This window comes from Mustelus asterias, chromosome 17 (assembly GCF_964213995.1).
Source record: "Mustelus asterias chromosome 17, sMusAst1.hap1.1, whole genome shotgun sequence".
NCBI classification, from domain to species: domain Eukaryota; kingdom Metazoa; phylum Chordata; class Chondrichthyes; order Carcharhiniformes; family Triakidae; genus Mustelus; species Mustelus asterias.
Window position 1 is genome coordinate 84,628,439 of NC_135817.1, and position 18,514 is coordinate 84,646,952.

The 18,514-nt window shown below is 46.5% G+C and overlaps 1 protein-coding gene across 1 annotated transcript; it reads right to left on the minus strand.

Annotated features, from left to right (window-relative positions):
• Positions 1-378: 378 nt before the first annotated feature.
• Positions 379-17,863, minus strand: LOC144506101 (lysozyme C-1/C-2-like). Its single transcript, XM_078231916.1, has 4 exons — positions 17,734-17,863; positions 9,552-9,725; positions 6,354-6,429; positions 379-445 (listed from the first exon to the last, which is right to left on the minus strand). The coding sequence occupies exons 1-4, from the start codon at positions 17,861-17,863 to the stop codon at positions 379-381; spliced, it is 447 nt and encodes a 148-aa protein (XP_078088042.1).
• Between the last annotated feature and the right edge of the window lie 651 nt (positions 17,864-18,514).

Here is an 18,514-nt window from a genome sequence, read left to right on the forward strand (position 1 = left end):
TGAGCGGCGCATGCTTGGAGGGCCGAAGGGCCTGTTCCTGTGCTGTATTGTTCTTTGTTCTTTGTTTGTTTGAATCCACTCTTGTGGATTCTTTGTCATTTCAGCAGAAGCAACTTTTTCACCCATGAACTACTCGACACAGGAAACACTCTGAACCTAAAAACAGGATTTCATTCACATCCAGATTAATCTCAATATTGAAAGGAATGAAACAGTTGCGGATCGTTATTTGCTTGTCTTTACTTTAATGAGCTGCGGCAGAAACCTTCCTTCCTTGTGTTTCCAGCCATCTTAACAATTCAGAGCTAGCTGCTGAAAGCTTCCCATGCTACGCTGTGTTGAAGCGAGTGGGTTTGGCCAAGCGCATCTCTTCCATCTTTAGAAGAAGCAAAAGTAGGTGTAATAACCAATCCATTTCCCCTTGCAGTTCTCAGTCCAACTGCTCCTGCAGGAACAAAACATCAGAAAAACGAGATGAGTCAGAGAGAAGTAACATTTCTTTATTTTTTATTGATTGGATGTTTTAGAACAAAAATCAATACAGGCCCTTCAGCGAACCAAGCCTGTGCCAATCTGTGGTTTCTATCCCTATGTTCACCTCCTGTTCATGTGTCTATCCACAGAGCATTGCGAACCTGCCTGCTTCCACCACCTCCACTGGCCATGCATTCCAAGAACACACCACCCTTTGTGTGAAAAAGTTCCCCGCATGTCTCGCTTAAACTTCCCCCTCTCAAGTAAAACCTGTGCCCTCTTGGAGTCCACCCATCCACCCTGGGAAAACGTCTCTGACTATCCACCTTGTCTATTCATCTCATAATTTTGTAGAACTCTAACATGCCTTCACTGTCACACTCTCGATAACAGCCGCTCACTGTCACATTCTCCATAACAATCGCACATTGTCAGACTCTCTATAACACACCTGACTCTCACATTCCCTATAACACCCCCTCACTCTCATACTCTCGATAAGACACTCTCACTCTTACACTCTCTACAAAAATCTCTCACTGTTTCACTCTCCACAACACATTCTCATTGTCACACTCTCCATAACAATCGCACACTGTCACACTCTCTATAACACCCCCTCACTGTCACACTCTCTATAACACCCCCTCACTGTCACACTCTCTATAACACACTCTCACTGTCACACTCTCTAGAACACATTCTCACTGTCACACTCTCCATAACAATCGCACACTGTCACACTCTCTATAACACATTCTCACTGTCACACTCTCGATAACACCCCCTCACTGTCACACTCTCTATAACACACTCTCACTGTCACACTCTCCATAACAATCGCACACTGTCACACTCTCTATAACACCCTCTCACTGTCACACTCTCTATAACACCCCCTCACTGTCACACTCTCCATAACAATCGCACACTGTCACACTCTCTATAACACCCCCTCACTGTCACACTCTCTATAACACCCCCTCACTGTCACACTCTCTATAACACTCTCTCACTGTCACACTCTCTATAACACCCCCTCACTGTCACACTCTCTATAACACCCCCTCACTGTCACACTCTCTATAACACCCCCTCACTGTCACACTCTCTATAACACCCCCTCACTGTCACACTCTCTATAACACCCCCTCACTATCACACTCTCTATAACACCCTCTCACTGTCACACTCTCTATAACACCCCGTCACTGTCACACTCTCTATAACACACTCTCACTGTCACACTCTCTATAACACCCCCTCACTGTCACACTCTCTATAACACCCCCTCACTGTCACACTCTCTATAACACCCCCTCACTGTCACACTCTCTATAACACTCTCTCACTGTCACACTCTCTATAACACCCCCTCACTGTCACACTCTCTATAACACCCCCTCACTGTCACACTCTCTATAACACATTCTCACTGTCACACTCTCGATAACACCCCCTCACTGTCACACTCTCTATAACACCCCCTCACTGTCACACTCTCTATAACACCCCCTCACTGTCACACTCTCTATAACACATTCTCACTGTCACACTCTCTATAACACCCCCTCACTGTCACACTCTCTATAACACCCCCTCACTGTCACACTCTCTATAACACACTCTCACTGTCACACTCTCTATAACACCCCCTCACTGTCACACTCTCTATAACACCCCCTCACTGTCACACTCTCTATAACACCCCCTCACCATCACACTCTCTATAACACACTCTCACTGTCACACTCTCTATAACACTCTCTCACTGTCACACGCTCTATAACACTCCCTCACTGTCACACTCTCTATAACACCCCCTCACTGTCACACTCTCTATAACACTCTCTCACTGTCACACGCTCTATAACACCCCCTCACTGTCACACTCTCTATAACACCCCCTCACTGTCACACTCTCTATAACACCCCCTCACTGTCACACTCTCTATAACACCCCCTCACTGTCACACTCTCCATAACAATCGCACACTGTCACACTCTCTATAACACTCTCTCACTGTCACACTCTCTATAACACCCCCTCACTGTCACACTCTCTATAACACCCCCTCACTGTCACACTCTCTATAACACCCTCTCACTGTCACACTCTCTATAACACCCCCTCACTGTCACACTCTCTATAACACACTCTCACTGTCACACTCTCTATAACACACTCTCACTGTCACACTCTCCATAACAATCGCACACTGTCACACTCTCTATAACACCCCCTCACTGTCACACTCTCCATAACACACTCTCACTGTCACACTCTCTATAACACATTCTCACTGTCACACTCTCTATAACACACTCTCACTGTCACACTCTCCATAACACACTCTCATTGTCACACTCTCTATAACACACTCTCACTGTCACACTCTCCATAACAATCGCACACTGTCACACTCTCTATAACACCCCCTCACTGTCACACTCTCTATAACACACTCACTGTCACACTCTCTATAACACCCCCTCACTGTCACACTCTCTATAACACCCCCTCACTGTCACACTCTCTATAATACCCCCTCACTGTCACACTCTCTATAATACCCCCTCACTGTCACACTCTCTATAACACACTCTCACTGTCACACTCTCTATAACACCCCCTCACTGTCACACTCTCTATAACACCCCCTCACTGTCACACTCTCTATAACACACTCTCACTGTCACACTCTCTATAACACCCCCTCACTGTCACACTCTCTATAACACCCCCTCACTGTCACACTCTCTATAACACACTCTCACTGTTACACTCTCTATAACACCCGCTCACTGTCACACTCTCTATAACACCCCCTCACTGTCACACTCTCTATAACACACTCTCACTGTTACACTCTCTATAACACACTCTCACTGTCACACTCTCTATAACACCCCCTCACTGTCACACTCTCTATAACACACTCTCACTGTCACACTCTCTATAACACCCCCTCACTGTCACACTCTCTATAACACACTCTCACTGTCACACTCTCTATAACACCCCCTCACTGTCACACTCTCTATAACACACTCTCACTGTCACACTCTCTATAACACCCCCTCACTGTCACACTCTCTATAACACCCCCTCACTGTCACACTCTCTATAACACTCCCTCACTATCACACTCTCTATAACATCCCCTCACTGTCACAATCTCTATAACACCCCCTCACTGTCACACTCTCTATCACACCCCCTCACTGTCACACTCTCTATAATACCCCCTCACTGTCACACTCTCTATAACACACTCTCACTGTCACACTCTCTATAACACCCCCTCACTGTCACACTCTCTATAACACCCCCTCACTGTCACACTCTCTATAACACACTCTCACTGTCACACTCTCTATAACACCCCCTCACTGTCACACTCTCTATAACACACTCTCACTGTCACACTCTCTATAACACCCCCTCACTGTCACACTCTCTATAACACCCCCTCACTGTCACACTCTCTATAACACCCCCTCACTGTCACACTCTCTATAACACCCCCTCACTGTCACACTCTCTATAACACCCCCTCACTGTCACACTCTCTATAACACACTCTCACTGTCACACTCTCTATAACACCCCCTCACTGTCACACTCTCTATAACACACTCTCACTGTCACACTCTCTATAACACACTCTCACTGTCACACTCTCTATAACACCCCCTCACTATCACACTCTCTATAACACCCTCTCACTATCACACTCTCTATAACACCCTCTCACTGTCACACTCTCTATAACACCCCCTCACTGTCACACTCTCTATAACACCCCCTCACTGTCACACTCTCTATAACACACTCTCACTGTCACACTCTCTATAACACCCCCTCACTGTCACACTCTCTATAACACCCCCTCACTGTCACACTCTCTATAACACACTCTCACTGTCACACTCTCTATAACACCCCCTCACTGTCACACTCTCTATAACACCCCCTCACTGTCACACTCTCTATAACACCCCCTCACTGTCACACTCTCTATAACACACTCTCACTGTCACACTCTCTATAACACCCCCTCACTGTCACACTCTCTATAACACACCCTCACTGTCACACTCTCTACAACACCCCCTCACTGTCACACTCTCTATAACACCCCCTCACTGTCACACTCTCTATAACACACCCTCACTATCACACTCTCTATAACACACTCTCACTATCACACTCTCTATAACACACTCTCACTATCACACTCTCTATAACACACTCTCACTATCACACTCTCTATAACACACTCTCACTATCACACTCTCTATAACACACTCTCACTGTCACACTCTCTATAACACCCCCTCACTGTCACACTCTCTATAACACACTCTCACTGTCACACTCTCTATAACACCCCCTCACTGTCACACTCTCTATAACACCCCCTCACTGTCACACTCTCTATAACACCCGCTCACTGTCACACTCTCTATAACACCCCCTCACTGTCACACTCTCTATAACACCCCCTCACTGTCACACTCTCTATAACAGCCCCTCACTGTCACACTCTCTCTAACACACTCTCACTGTCACACTCTCTATAACACCCCCTCACTGTCACACTCTCTATAACAGCCCCTCACTGTCACACTCTCTATAACACACTCTCACTGTCACACTCTCTATAACACCCCCTCACTGTCACACTCTCTATAACACCCCCTCACTGTCACACTCTCTATAACACCCCCTCACTGTCACACTCTCTATAACACACTCTCACTGTCACACTCTCTATAACACCCCCTCACTGTCACACTCTCTATAACACCCCCTCACTGTCACACTCTCTATAACACCCCCTCACTGTCACACTCTCTATAACACCCCCTCACTGTCACACTCTCTATAACACCCCCTCACTGTCACACTCTCTATAACACACTCTCACTGTCACACTCTCTATAACACCCCCTCACTGTCACACTCTCTATAACACCCCCTCACTGTCACACTCTCTATAACACACTCTCACTGTCACACTCTCTATAACACCCCCTCACTATCACACTCTCTATAACACACTCTCACTGTCACACTCTCTATAACACCCGCTCACTGTCACACTCTCTATAACACCCCCTCACTGTCACACTCTCTATAACACCCTCTCACTGTCACACTCTCTATAACACCCCCTCACTGTCACACTCTCTATAACACACTCTCACTGCCACACGCTCTATAACACCCCCTCACTGTCACACTCTCTATAACACCCCCTCACTGTCACACTCTCTATAACACCCCCTCACTATCACACTCTCTATAACACCCCCTCACTGTCACACTCTCTATAACACCCCCTCACTATCACACTCTCTATAACACCCCCTCACTGTCACACTCTCTATAACACCCCCTCACTATCACACTCTCTATAACACCCCCTCACTGTCACACTCTCTATAACACCCCCTCACTGTCACACTCTCTATAACACACTCTCACTGTCACACTCTCTATAACACCCCCTCACTATCACACTCTCTATAACACACTCTCACTGTCACACTCTCTATAACACCCGCTCACTGTCACACTCTCTATAACACACCCTCACTGTCACACTCTCTATAACACCCCCTCACTATCACACTCTCTATAACACACTCTCACTGTCACACTCTCTATAACACCCGCTCACTGTCACACTCTCTATAACACACTCTCTCTAATAGCTGAAATGCCTGTTTCACTGAGATGTTGTGTGTGTCCACATTGTCATTACATTATTTATACATGCCAAATAGAAAGCAGCAACAGTCCCTTCCCCCAATTGCTGACTGATGAGTTGAATGTGCGGAGAGAGCGAAAAGAGCACGACTTTACATACCAGGCCTCCATTCCCTTTTTGGCCACAATTTTTGCAGCACACTCAAAGTTCACCTGCAGTTCTCTATTCAGGAGCTCTGTGTTTGGAAAAGAAAAGTGATTATTTAACATCGATCCCAGGGATTGTGTTCTTCAAGTCCTACTCCTTGTGTCATTAAAGCGCAGAGCTTCATCTGAGGTGGGGGTGATCTACATGACACGGTCATTGTGGGAACAGCATTGAAGGGGGAGATAACAGTGCATTCTTCACGATTAAATACGGGATAACATTTCAAGTGGATTAATTACATGAGAAATTCTTTGTGGTTACAGAGTCATAGAAGCATAAATGTTTACAGCATGGAAACAGGTCCTTCAGCCCAACTTGTCCATGCCGCCCTTTTTTTTAAACCCTTAAGCAAATCCCAATGGCCCGCCTTTGGCCCATATCCCTCTATACCCATCTTACCCATGTAACTGTCTAAACGCTTTTTAAAAGACAAAATTGTACCCGCCTCTACTACTACCTCTGGCAGCTTGTTCCAGACTCTCACTAACCTCTTGTGAGAAAAACATGCCCCTCCGGATCCTTTTGTATCTCTCCCCTCTCACCGTCAACCAATGCCCTCCAATTTTAGACTCCCCTACCTTTGGGAAAATATATTGACTATCTAGCTGATCTATGCCCCTCATTATTTTATAGACCTCTATAAGGTCACCCCTCAGCCTTCTACACTCCAGAGAAAAATGTCCCAGTCTATCCAGCCTCTCCTTATAACTCAAACCATCAAGTCCAGGTAGCATCCTAGTAAATCTCTTCTGCACTCTTTCTAGTTTACTAATATCCTTTCTATCATAGGGTGACCAGAACTGCACACAGTATTCCAAGTGTGGCCTTACCAATGTCTTGTACAACTTCAATAAGACGCCCCAACTCCTGTATTCAATGTTCTGACCAATGGAATCGAGCATGCTGAATATTTTCTTCTGTCCACCTGTGACTCCACTTTCAAGGAGCTCTGATCCTGTACCCCCAGATCTCTTTGCTCTGTAACTTCCCCCAATGCCCTCCCATTAACTGAGTAAGTCCTACCCTGGTTCAATCTACCAAAATGCATCACCTCGCATTTATCTAAATTAAACTCCATCTGCCATTTGTCAGCCCACTGGCCCAATTGATCAAGATCCCGCTGCAATCCGAGATAACATTCTTCACTGTCCATGATGCCACCAATCTTGGTGTCATTTGTAAACTTACTAACCATGCCTCCTATATTCTCATTAAAATCGTTAATATAAATGACAAATAACAGTGGACCCAGCACCGATCCCTGAGGCACACCGCTGGTCACAGGCCTTCAGTTTGAAAAACAACCCTCTACAACCACCCTCTGGCTTCTGTCATCAAACCAATTTTGTATCCATTCAGCTACCTCACCCTGGATCCCATGAGATTTAACCTTGTGCAACAACCTACCATGTGGTATCTTGTCAAAGGCCTCGCTAAAGTCCATGTAGACAACATCAACTGCACTGCCCTCACCTACCTTCTTGGTTACCCCTTCAAAAAACTCAATCAAATTTGTGAGATATGATTTTCCACTCACAAAGCCATGCTGACTGTCCCTAATCAGTCCTTGCGTCGCTAAATGCCTGTGGATCCTGCCTCTCAAGATACTTTCTAAATGCTTCCCCACCACAGATGTGAGGGTCACTGGCCTGTAGTTCCCAGGCTTTTCCCTGCAGCCCTTTTTGAACAAAGGCACAACATTTGCCACTCTCCAATCTTCAGGCACCTCAAATATCTCTGCTAGGGAACTTGTAATTTCCTCCCTAGGCTTCCACAATGTCCTGGGATACACTTCATCAGGTCCCGGGGATTTATCTACCTTGATGCACTTTAAGGCTTCCAGCACCCCCTTCTCTGTTATATGTACACTCCTCAAGACATCACTATTTATTTCCCCAAGTTCCCTAACCTCCAAGCTTTTCTCAACAGTAAATACTGATGAGAAATATTAATTTAGGATCTCACCCATCTCTTGTGGATCCGCACATAGATGACCTTGTTGATCCTTAAGAAGCCCTACTCTCTCCCTAGCTACTCTTTTGCCCTTTATGTCTTTGTAGAAGCTCTTTGGGTTCTCCTTTGCCTTATCAGCCAAAACAATCTCGTGTCCCCTTTTTGCCCTCCTGATTTCTCTCTTAATTCTACTCCTACAGCCCCTGTACTCTTCAAGGGATTCACTTGATCCCAGCTGCCTATGCAAGTCATGTGCCTCCTTCTTCTTCTTGACCAGGGCCTCAATATCCTGAGTCATCGAGAGTTCCCTACTTCTACCAGCCTTGCCCTTCACTCTAAAAGGAATGTGCTTACCCTGAACCCTGGTTAACACACTTTTGAAAGCCTCCCACTTACCAGACATCCCTTTGCCTTCCGACAGACTCCCCTAATTAACTTCTGAATGTTCCTGACTGATACCATCAAAATTGGCCTTGCCCCAATTTAGAATTTTTAAACTTTTGGGCCAGACCTATCATTCTCCATAGTTATCTTAAAACAAATAGAATTATGGTCTTTCGTCCCAAAGTGATCCCTCACTAACACTTTTGTCACCTGCCCTTCCCTACTTCCCAAGTGGAGGTCAAGTTTTGCCCCCTCTCTATTCGGGCCATCCACATACGGAATGAGAAATTCATCCTGAACACAATCAACAAATTTATCTCCATCCAAGCCTCTAATACAGTTGGTGGGAAACTGTGGTGTATGGCATGGTGGGCTTTAAACCATGTCCATCGGATATTAAACTGGGTCTCTGGATTGCTAGTCTAATACCATTACCACATGCCACTGTCTCTCCCTCACCACCCCTCCCTCAAGGTAGGATAACATGTCAGGATTTGGAGAGCACTTCTGTACGTAAATGTTCTGCAAGCACAACTAGAGAAATAGGCAGTCAATCTGTCAATTCTCTTCTTAGTAGAGCAAAGATTTTGGCCGAGATACCAAGGTGGATTGATTGCTCCTTCTATCGAGTGTGATATTGAATTGGCAGCTTATATTAAATCGCAATAGCATTTTTGTCTATTTGAGCCAGTGTGAATAAAATTTGCGTGAGGTGTAAACTAGTTTAGTGATTTGCTAATGCATCCTTCTTCCCTCTGTTAAATTGCATCTCTAAGTAAGTGAGTCTGGGACTAATGTTGTTGCCTCACATACCATCACATTTTATCCCACAGCCATTTGAAGAATCTGGAGTCTTTCCATTATCGCACCACCATTTACTGCTAATTTGAAAAATCCCATAGTTTGTTGACCAGATCTTCTCATTCCTTGAATCCTGACCAATTGCAAGTGTGTTGTATTTACTCACATGGTCCGCCAAACACAGCCCTATAAAATGAACATGAGATGCTGGAGGTTAGAACCCGTGACAAACGTAAATGTGATTCACTCTGCATGGCATACACTATAAAGAACATTGGGCTGAACTTCCCCGCCCTTCCTCCCGATGGGATCTTCTGGTCCTGCTGAAGGCAATCCCCACAGTGGCCAGATGGGGGAGCCATGCGAAACATCCTGGGGTCACGGATGTCTCCGAGCGGATAGGAGGCATATTAAAAGGGGAAGATAAAGAAACGGATGTCATTATACACATTGGTGGAAATGACGTAGATAGGAAGAGTAGGGGGGTCCTAAGAGAGCAATTCAGGGAGTTGGGAAATAGGTTAAAAAGTAGGGTCACTAGGGTGGCCATCTCTGGGCTACTCCCAATGCCTCGTGCCAGTGAGGCTAAGAATAGGGAGTTGGTACAAATGAATGCCTGGCTAAAGGACTGGTCCAGGAAGGAGGGCTTCATTTTCATAGATCAATGGGAAGTTTTCAGGAGAGGATGGCACCTGTACAAGAGGGAGGGGTCACAACTAAGTTGGAAGGGCACAAATATCCTGGCTGGGAGCTTTGCTAATGCAGTTCGGGGGGGTTTAAACTAGTATGGCAGGGGGGTGGGGATCAAACTATTAGGTCTATAAGAGTGGAGGCTGGGGATGAGCTTGGGGCTGGGACAAGGCTGGCAAAGAAGAAGAGCACTCTGGGGGAGGACGACCTCACTGAGCCTGGAGGTCTGGAGTGCTTATACTTCAATGCAAGGAGCGTAGCAGGTAAGACAGACGAACTTGGGGCCTTAATGCGCACGAGGAATTTGGATGTGGTTGCGCTGACAGAGACTTGGTTGAAAGAGGGACAGGACTGGCAGCTGAATATTCCAGGGTACAAGTGTTTTAGGCGAGACAGAGGAGGGGCCAAAAGAGGTGGGGGAGTAGCGGTATTAGTTGGAGAGCATATTACAGCGGTGCAGAGGGAGGACAATTCAGAGGGGTCGTGTAACGAGTCACTCTGGGTGGAGCTTAGAAACAGGAAAGGCGCAGTCACTATGTTGGGGGTGTACTACAGGCCCCCCAACAGCCCAAGGGAAGTGGAAGAATGGATATGTCAGGAGATACTGGATAGGTGCAGGAAATATAGGGTTGTTGTAGTGGGAGACTTCAATTTCCCTGGTATAGACTGGAAATCGCTGAGGGCAGGGACTCTGGATGGGGAGGAATTTGTAAAATGTGTACAGGAGGGTTCGTTGGAACAATATGTAGACAGCCCGACTAGAGAGGGGGCTATACTGGACCTGGTACTGGGGAATGAGCCCGGTCAGGTCTTCAAAGTTTTGGTAGGGGAACATGTGGCAAATAGTGACCACAATTCTGTTAGCTTTAGGATAGTGATGGAAAAGGATGTGTGGTGTCCCAAGGGTAAGGTGTTGGATTGGGGGAAGGTTAACTTTAGTGGGATCAGGCAGAAATTGGCAGCTCTTGATTGGGAGAGGCTGTTTGAGGGTAAATCCACAGCTGGTATGTGGCAGTCTTTTACGGAACGGCTGTTAGGGCTACAGGACAAGCATGTGCCTGTAAAAAAGAAGGATAGGAAGGGTAGGATTAGAGAACCGTGGATAACCAGGGAAATTGAGGGACTGGTCAAAAAGAAAAGAGAGGCGTATGTTAGGTCCAAGCAGCTAAAAATGGAGGGAGCTCTGGAGGAGTACAAAGAAAGTAGGAAAGTACTCAAACGGGGAATTAGAAGAGCAAAAAGGGGTCACGAAATGTTCTTGGCAGACAGGATTAAGGAGAATCCCAAGGCATTTTATTCATACGTTAGGAACAAAAGGGTTGTTAGGGAAAAAATCGGACCTCTCAGGGACAATAGTGGGGACTTATGCTTGGAGCCCAAAGAAGTAGGGGAGATCCTAAATGAATACTTTGCGTCGGTATTCACAAAGGAGAGGGATGTGTTGACTGGGAGTGTCTCTGAGGGGAGTGTTGAACCGTTGGAGAAAATCTCCATACAAAGGAGGAAGTGTTAGGTTTGTTAGAGAATATAAAGACTGACAAATCCCCAGGGCCTGATGGAATCTATCCAAGGCTGCTCAGGGAGACGAGAGGTGAAATCGTTGGGCCTCTGACGCAAATCTTTGTCTCGTCACTGGACGCAGGTGAGGTCCCAGAGGATTGGAGGATAGCCAATGTGGTCCCGTTATTTAAGAAGGGTAGGAAGGATAACCCGGGTAATTATAGACCGGTGAGCTTGACGTCCGTGGTGGGGAAGTTGTTGGAGAAGATTCTTAGAGATAGGATGTATGCGCATTTAGAAAGGAATAAACTCATTAACGATAGTCAGCATGGTTTTGTGAGAGGGAGGTCATGCCTCACGAACCTGGTGGTGTTTTTTGAAGAAGTGACCAAAATGGTTGACGAAGGAAGGGCCGTGGATGTTTTCTATATGGACTTTAGTAAAGCGTTTGACAAAGTCCCTCATGGTAGGCTAGTGAAAAAGGTTGGATCTCATGGGATAAAGGGGGAGGTGGCTAGATGGGTGGAGAACTGGCTTGGTCATAGAAGACAGAGGGTGGTAGTGGAAGGGTCTTTTTCCGGCTGGAGGCCTGTGACTAGTGGTGTACCGCAGGGCTCTGTATTGGGACCTCTGCTTTTTGTGATTTATATAAATGATCTGAAAGAAGGAGTAACTGGGGTGATCAGTAAGTTTGCGGACGACACAAAACTGGCAGGACTTGCAGATAGTGAGGAACATTGTCAGAGGCTACAGAAGGATATAGATAGGCTGGAAAGTTGGGCAAAGAAATGGCAGATGGAGTTCAATCCTGATAAATGCGAAGTGATGCATTTTGGTGGGAATAATGTAGAGAGGAGCTACACGATAAATGGCAGAACCATAAAGGGTGTAGAGACGCAGAGGGACCTGGGTGTGCAAGTCCACAGATCTTTGAAGGTGACGTCACAGGTGGGGAAGGTGGTGAAGAAGGCATATGGCATGCTTGCCTTTATAGGACGGGGCATAGAGTATAAAAGTTGGGGTCTGATGTTGCAGCTGTGTAGAAAGTTGGTTCGGCCGCATTTGGAATACTGCGTCCAGTTCTGGTCGCCACACTACCAGAAGGACGTGGAGGCTTTGGAGAGAGTACAGAGGAGGTTTACCAGGATGTTGCCTGGTATGGAGGGGCTTGGTTATGAGGAGAGATTGGGGAAACTGGGGTTGTTCTCCTTGGAAAGACGGAGGATGAGGGGAGACTTAATAGAGGTGTATAAAATTATGAAAGGCATAGATAGGGTGAACAGTGGGAAGCTTTTCCCCGGGTCGGTGGTGACGTTCACGAGGGGTCATAGGTTCAAGGTGAAGGGGGGGAGGTTTAACACAGATATCAGAAGGACATATTTTACACAGAGGGTCGTGGGGGCCTGGAATGGGTTGCCGGGCAAGGTGGTGGAGGCGGACACACTGGGAACGTTTAAGACTTATCTAGACAGCTATATGAACGGAGTGGGAATGGAGGGATACAAAAGAGTGGTCTAGTTTGGACCAGGGAGCGGCGCGGGCTAATTGTTCTTTGTTTCTCGTTTCAAGGCTTCATTCTATGATCATCTTGCTGGTGCCAGTACAGAGCGAGACTGCGGATAGTTGGGAACCTGTCTCGGGGGCAGGGAATTCATATGGTGTTCGTGGAAGTGGAAATGAATAGGGTTGGGAAGCATTTTCGGATCAGGGCCAGTGTGATCTCCTGGACTCGTTTCGATCGCCTCAGGGGGTCGGAGAGGAATTTCCCAGATTTTGTTTTTCCCCATATTGGCCCTGGGGTTTTCACTATGGGTTTTCGCCTCTCCCTGGAGATCACATGGTCTGGAATGGGGGGGTAGGGGTGAATTAATAGGTTGTGATGAACAAAGCATCATAGCTGTGAGGGACAGCTCAGTGGATAGGATATTAGTATGTAGATAGGCTGGAAAATTGGGCGGGGATCCTGGATTCAGGATTCAATCCTGGACCGGGGAGCGGCGCGGGCTTGGAGGGCCGAAGGGCCTGTTCCTGTGCTGTATTGTTCTTTGTTCTTTGTATCCCAGAGATCAGTGGGAGCGGAAGATCCCATCGGTGACCAATGGCGAGCTGACTCTGCTATTGCCCATTGGGGCGTGTTTTCCCATTCCAGCCACCATGGGAATCATAGCAGATGGAGGGCAGACCATGCAAAGGTCTGTTGAGCTCGGGTGGGATTTTCCAGTTTTGATGCGAGCGTGGCTGGAAAATTCCGCCCATTGTGTTTGCAACAAGCAGGGAATGTACCTTTTCCTTAGCCACACACATGTCATTTGTATCTTTGATAAAATATGTCTTGGTCTACAACAAGGTTCTGGAAATGATATGGGTCCAAATTTGGAGATGACAGTGATCAAGGACTTTGGAGAGGGACAGGAAGTTGGAAATGGCAGCAGTTTGTTCGAATGGAGGAGTTAAGGATTGGCTTTTTAAAGAAAGGGTTGATGATGACAAATTTAGGATGGCACGGTGGCATAGTGGTTAGTACTGCTGCCTCACAAAGTCAGGGACCCGGGTTCATTCCAGCCTCGGGTCACTGTCTGTGTGGAGTCTGCACATTCTCCCATGTCTGTGTGGGTTTCCTCCGGATGCTCCAGTTTCCTCCCACAGTCCAAAGATGCACAGGTTAGGGTGATTGGCCATATTAAATTTCCCCTTTGTATCTAAAGATGTGCAAGTTAGATGGACTAGCCATGTAAAGGCATGGAATACAGGAATAGGGCGTGGGGGCAGGGGGCACCTGGGTATGCTACTTTTGCAGAGTCGGTGCAAACTTGATGTGCCAAATATCATCCTTCTGCACTGTAGAGATTCTATGATTCTGTGATAAAGAAGAGGGGGCAGTGACTGACAGAGAGAGAGGACTGTTACCAATATCAGCAAACATGGGAGACTGGAAGGAATTTGGGTGGTCAATAGTTTTGTGAGAATAGGGCCAAGGGAGTTGAATCTCATGGAGAAGATTGGCTCAGAGAGGGCAAGAAGGGAGATGGGAGAGAAACCAGAGAAAGTTACAAGTTCAGGAGATCTAAGGGGAAATGTGCGTGGGTGGACTCGGGGGAGGTTAGAAACTGGCAGAGACAATGTTCAGATAACCTCAATCTTTGTGACAAAATAGCCCATAAACTTCATAGAATTCCTACAGCACAGAAGGAGGCCCATCAAGTCTGTACTGACCACAATTCCATAGGCTCTATTCCCATAACCCCACGTATTTACTCTGCTAATACCCCTGACACTAGGATCAATTTAGCATGGCCATTCAACCTAACCTGCACATCTTTGGAGTGTGGGAGAAAACCAAGAGGAAACCCATGCAGACACTGGGTGAACATGCAAATAGTGACCCGAAACCGTAATTGAGCCTGGGACCCTGGCGCTGTGAGGCAGCAGCGCCAACCACTGTGACACCCCTCTTGCACTTGTTATTGGAAATGCAGGTGGAGGAGGCAGGGTTCGGTGGGAGGGGAGAGTGTTTTAAGAAGACAGTTTTCAACTGAGGAAATAAGCTGGTGATTCCAGGGTGATGCTGGAATTGTGAGCAAGTTTGGCAGATAAGAGCAAGACTCAATCGTGTTATGCGGTCGAGTCGGATTTGGCAATGAATAACGAAATCAATTGTCCGTCAAACCCATTCCGGGCTGCACCTCTGAGGCTAAGGAAATGGGGGAATATTCAGAGTGTGAACGAATAATTCATGGTTTTAATGGCACCTGAGATGCAGAACTTCAGCTGTGTAAAGTGACAAGAAAAGTTGCATTTCCGTAAAGCAGAGAAGGTTAAGACAAGACTTAATAGAAGTGTTCAAAATCATTAAGAGTATGATAGTTAAATAAGGAGTAGCTCTGGTAGCAGAAGGTCAAGCTACCAAAGGCCCCAGAGTTAAAGCAATTGGTAAAAGAACCAGAGGCGAAATGTGAACACTTTTCATGTCGCGATTTGTTAGGATCTGAAAGAGCAGCCAGAAAGGATATTGGAAACAGATCAACAATCACCTTACAAATGGATAGATTAGGGGGGAAGTGTAGAAGGGCTATGGGGAAAGGGCAGGGGCATGGGAATTATTGGATCGCTAATTTAAAAGAACCAACAATAATATAATGGGTCGAGTAGCCCCTTCAGCATGGCAACACTCTATGAATATGCACAAGGGGATTTGGAGGGAAGTGTTCAATGGTCAGGGGATTGATAGAGTGATGCAGTGCTGAAGGGTGATTCTCCCTGCCTCTTCTCTCAGTCTTGACACCAACTGGTGCTTGGCTAAGATCAAATGACTCAGCCTGGGGCAGACTCAGACTTCAACAGGAAATACTGGAAAATCTCAACAGGTCTGACAGGGCGGCACGGTAGCACAGTGGTTAGCACTGCTGCTTCACAGCTCCAGGGACCTGGGTTCGATTCCTGGCTTAGGTCACTGTCTGTGTGGAGTTTGCACATTCTCCTCGTGTCTGCGTGGGTTTCCTCCGGGTGCTCCGGTTTCCTCCCACAGTCCAAAGATGTGTGAGTTAGGTTGATTGGCCATGCTAAAAATTGCCCCTTAGCGTCCTGAGATGTGTAGGTTAGAGGGATTAGCGGGTAAATATATGGGGGTAGGGCCTGGGTGGGATTGTGGTCGGTGCAGACTCGATGGGCCGAATGGCCTCCTTCTGCACTGTCGAGTTTCTATGACTTCTATTTGTGGGGAGAGAATAGAGCCAACGTTTCAAGTCTAGATGACCCTTCATCAGAACACTGATAAAGGGTCATCCAGACTCGAAATATTGGCTCTATTTTCTTCCCACAGATGCTGTCAGACCTGCTGAGATTTTCCAGCATTTTCTGTTTTTGTTTCAGATTCCAGAATCCACAGTATTTTGCTTTTACACTCAGACATATCCTGGGCTTGCTATTGTATGGTGAGGCAATGGCCAAGTGGTCTTATCATTAGACTATTAATCGAGAAACTCAGCTAATGCTCTGGGGACCCTGGTTCAAATCCCCCCATGGCAGATCGATTCATAGAATCATAGAGGTTTACAGCATGGAAACAGGCCATTCAGCCCAACTTGTCCATGCCGTCCAGTTATTACCATCAAGCGAGTCCCAATTGCCCGCATTTGGCCCATATCCCTCTGTAGCCATCTTACCCATGTAACTGTCTAAATACTTTCTAAAAGTCAAAATTGTACCCGCCTCTACTACTACCTCTGACAGCTTGTTCCAGACACTCACCACCCTCTGTGTGAAAAAAATGCCCCTCTGGATCCTTTTGTATCTCTCCACTCTCACCTTAAACCTATGCCCATTAGTTTTCAACTCCCCTACCTTTGGGAAAAGATTTGATTATCTAGCTGATCTATGCCCCTCATTATTTTATAGACCTCTGTAAGATCATCCCTAAGCCTCCTACGCTCCAGGGAAAAAAGTCCCAGTCCATCCAGCCTCTCCTTATAACTCAAACCATCGAGTCCCAGTAACATCCTAGTAAACCTTTTCTGTACTCTTTCTATTTTAACAATATCCTTTCTATCATAGGGTGACCCAGAACTGTACATAGTATTCCAAGTGTGGCCTTACTAATGCCTTGTACAACTTCAACAAGACATCCAACTCCTGTATTCAGTGTTCTGACCATGCAGGAATTTGAAATCAATAAAAAATATCTGGAATTAAGAATCTACTGCAGGCCTTGAAACCATTGTCGAGAGTCGGAAAAACCCATCTGGTTCAGTGGGAAGGAAATCTGCCGTCCTTACCGGGTCTGTCCAACATGTGACTCCAGAGAGACAGCAATGTGGTTGACCCTCAACTGCCCTCCAAGGGCAATTAGGGATGGGCAATAAATGATGGCCTAGCCAGCTATGCCCATGGCCCACGAATGAATTAAAACAATTACTCACTGACTGAGGAAAGTACAAGAGAAAAGTAGAGTCACTATCTGCAAGTGTATTTGACATTGTTTCTGTTGAACGGAGAGAGTATTACTCACAATCATCCACGCTGTATTTGGTGTATTTTGCCAGCACAGAATTCTTGATTGCTTTAGCCAGGTGACATCGTGACAGGATTTCAGCGCTGGAGACAGCGAGAAGGACGCTGAGAACAATGAGAGTCTTCATCGTGCTGACAGGAAGTGTGGCCGGTTCTGGTTAAGGTTGCACTTTTATACGGGACCGTGCCTCTGGTTATCAGTACTACTAACCTAATTAAACAGGAAACTGCAAAACAAATCGAGGGTAAACTATGTTTGTCAGGTTAATGCCAAATTCCTGAACCCATGCTGTCAATTATTAAACACTGCAATATGAGAGGAGGGATGACTTCATTTATTTTAGTCCTGGACTGGGTGTGAAGAGAGAAAGAGGGACATTTCAGGCAGCTGCAATAGCACCAGTGTCATTACACAAAGCTGCAAGAGACAGATACAGAATTGGTTCTGGACTCCCCCACCATCAGGAACACCCTCCCTGCATCTACCCTGTCTAGTCCTGTTAGAATTTTATAAGTCTCCAAGAGATCCCCCCTCATTTGTCTGAACTCCAGCCAAAACAATCCTCACCTAGTCCATCTCTCCTCAAACATCAGTCCCGCCATCCCTAGAATCAGCCTGGTAAACCTTCACTGCACTCCCTCGAGAGCAAGAACATCCTTCCTCAGAAAAGGGAGACCAAAACTGCACACAATACTCTAGGTGTGGCCTCACCAAGGCCCTGTATAATTGCAACAACACATCCCTGCTCCTGTACTCGAAACCTCTCGCAATGAAGGCC

Excerpts from the sequence above, each read along its gene's own strand:
- LOC144506101 (XM_078231916.1), bottom strand. The coding sequence starts at position 17,863 with ATGAAGACTCTCATTGTTCTCAGCGTCCTTCTCGCTGTCTCCAGCGCT. Across the intron at positions 6,430-9,551 it reads CTGTGGGATAAAATGTGATG|AGCTCCTGAATAGAGAACTG; the intron begins GTATGTGAGGCA and ends TTCCAAACACAG. Across the intron at positions 446-6,353 it reads AAAAAGGGAATGGAGGCCTG|GAGCAGTTGGACTGAGAACT; the intron begins GTATGTAAAGTC and ends TTGTTCCTGCAG.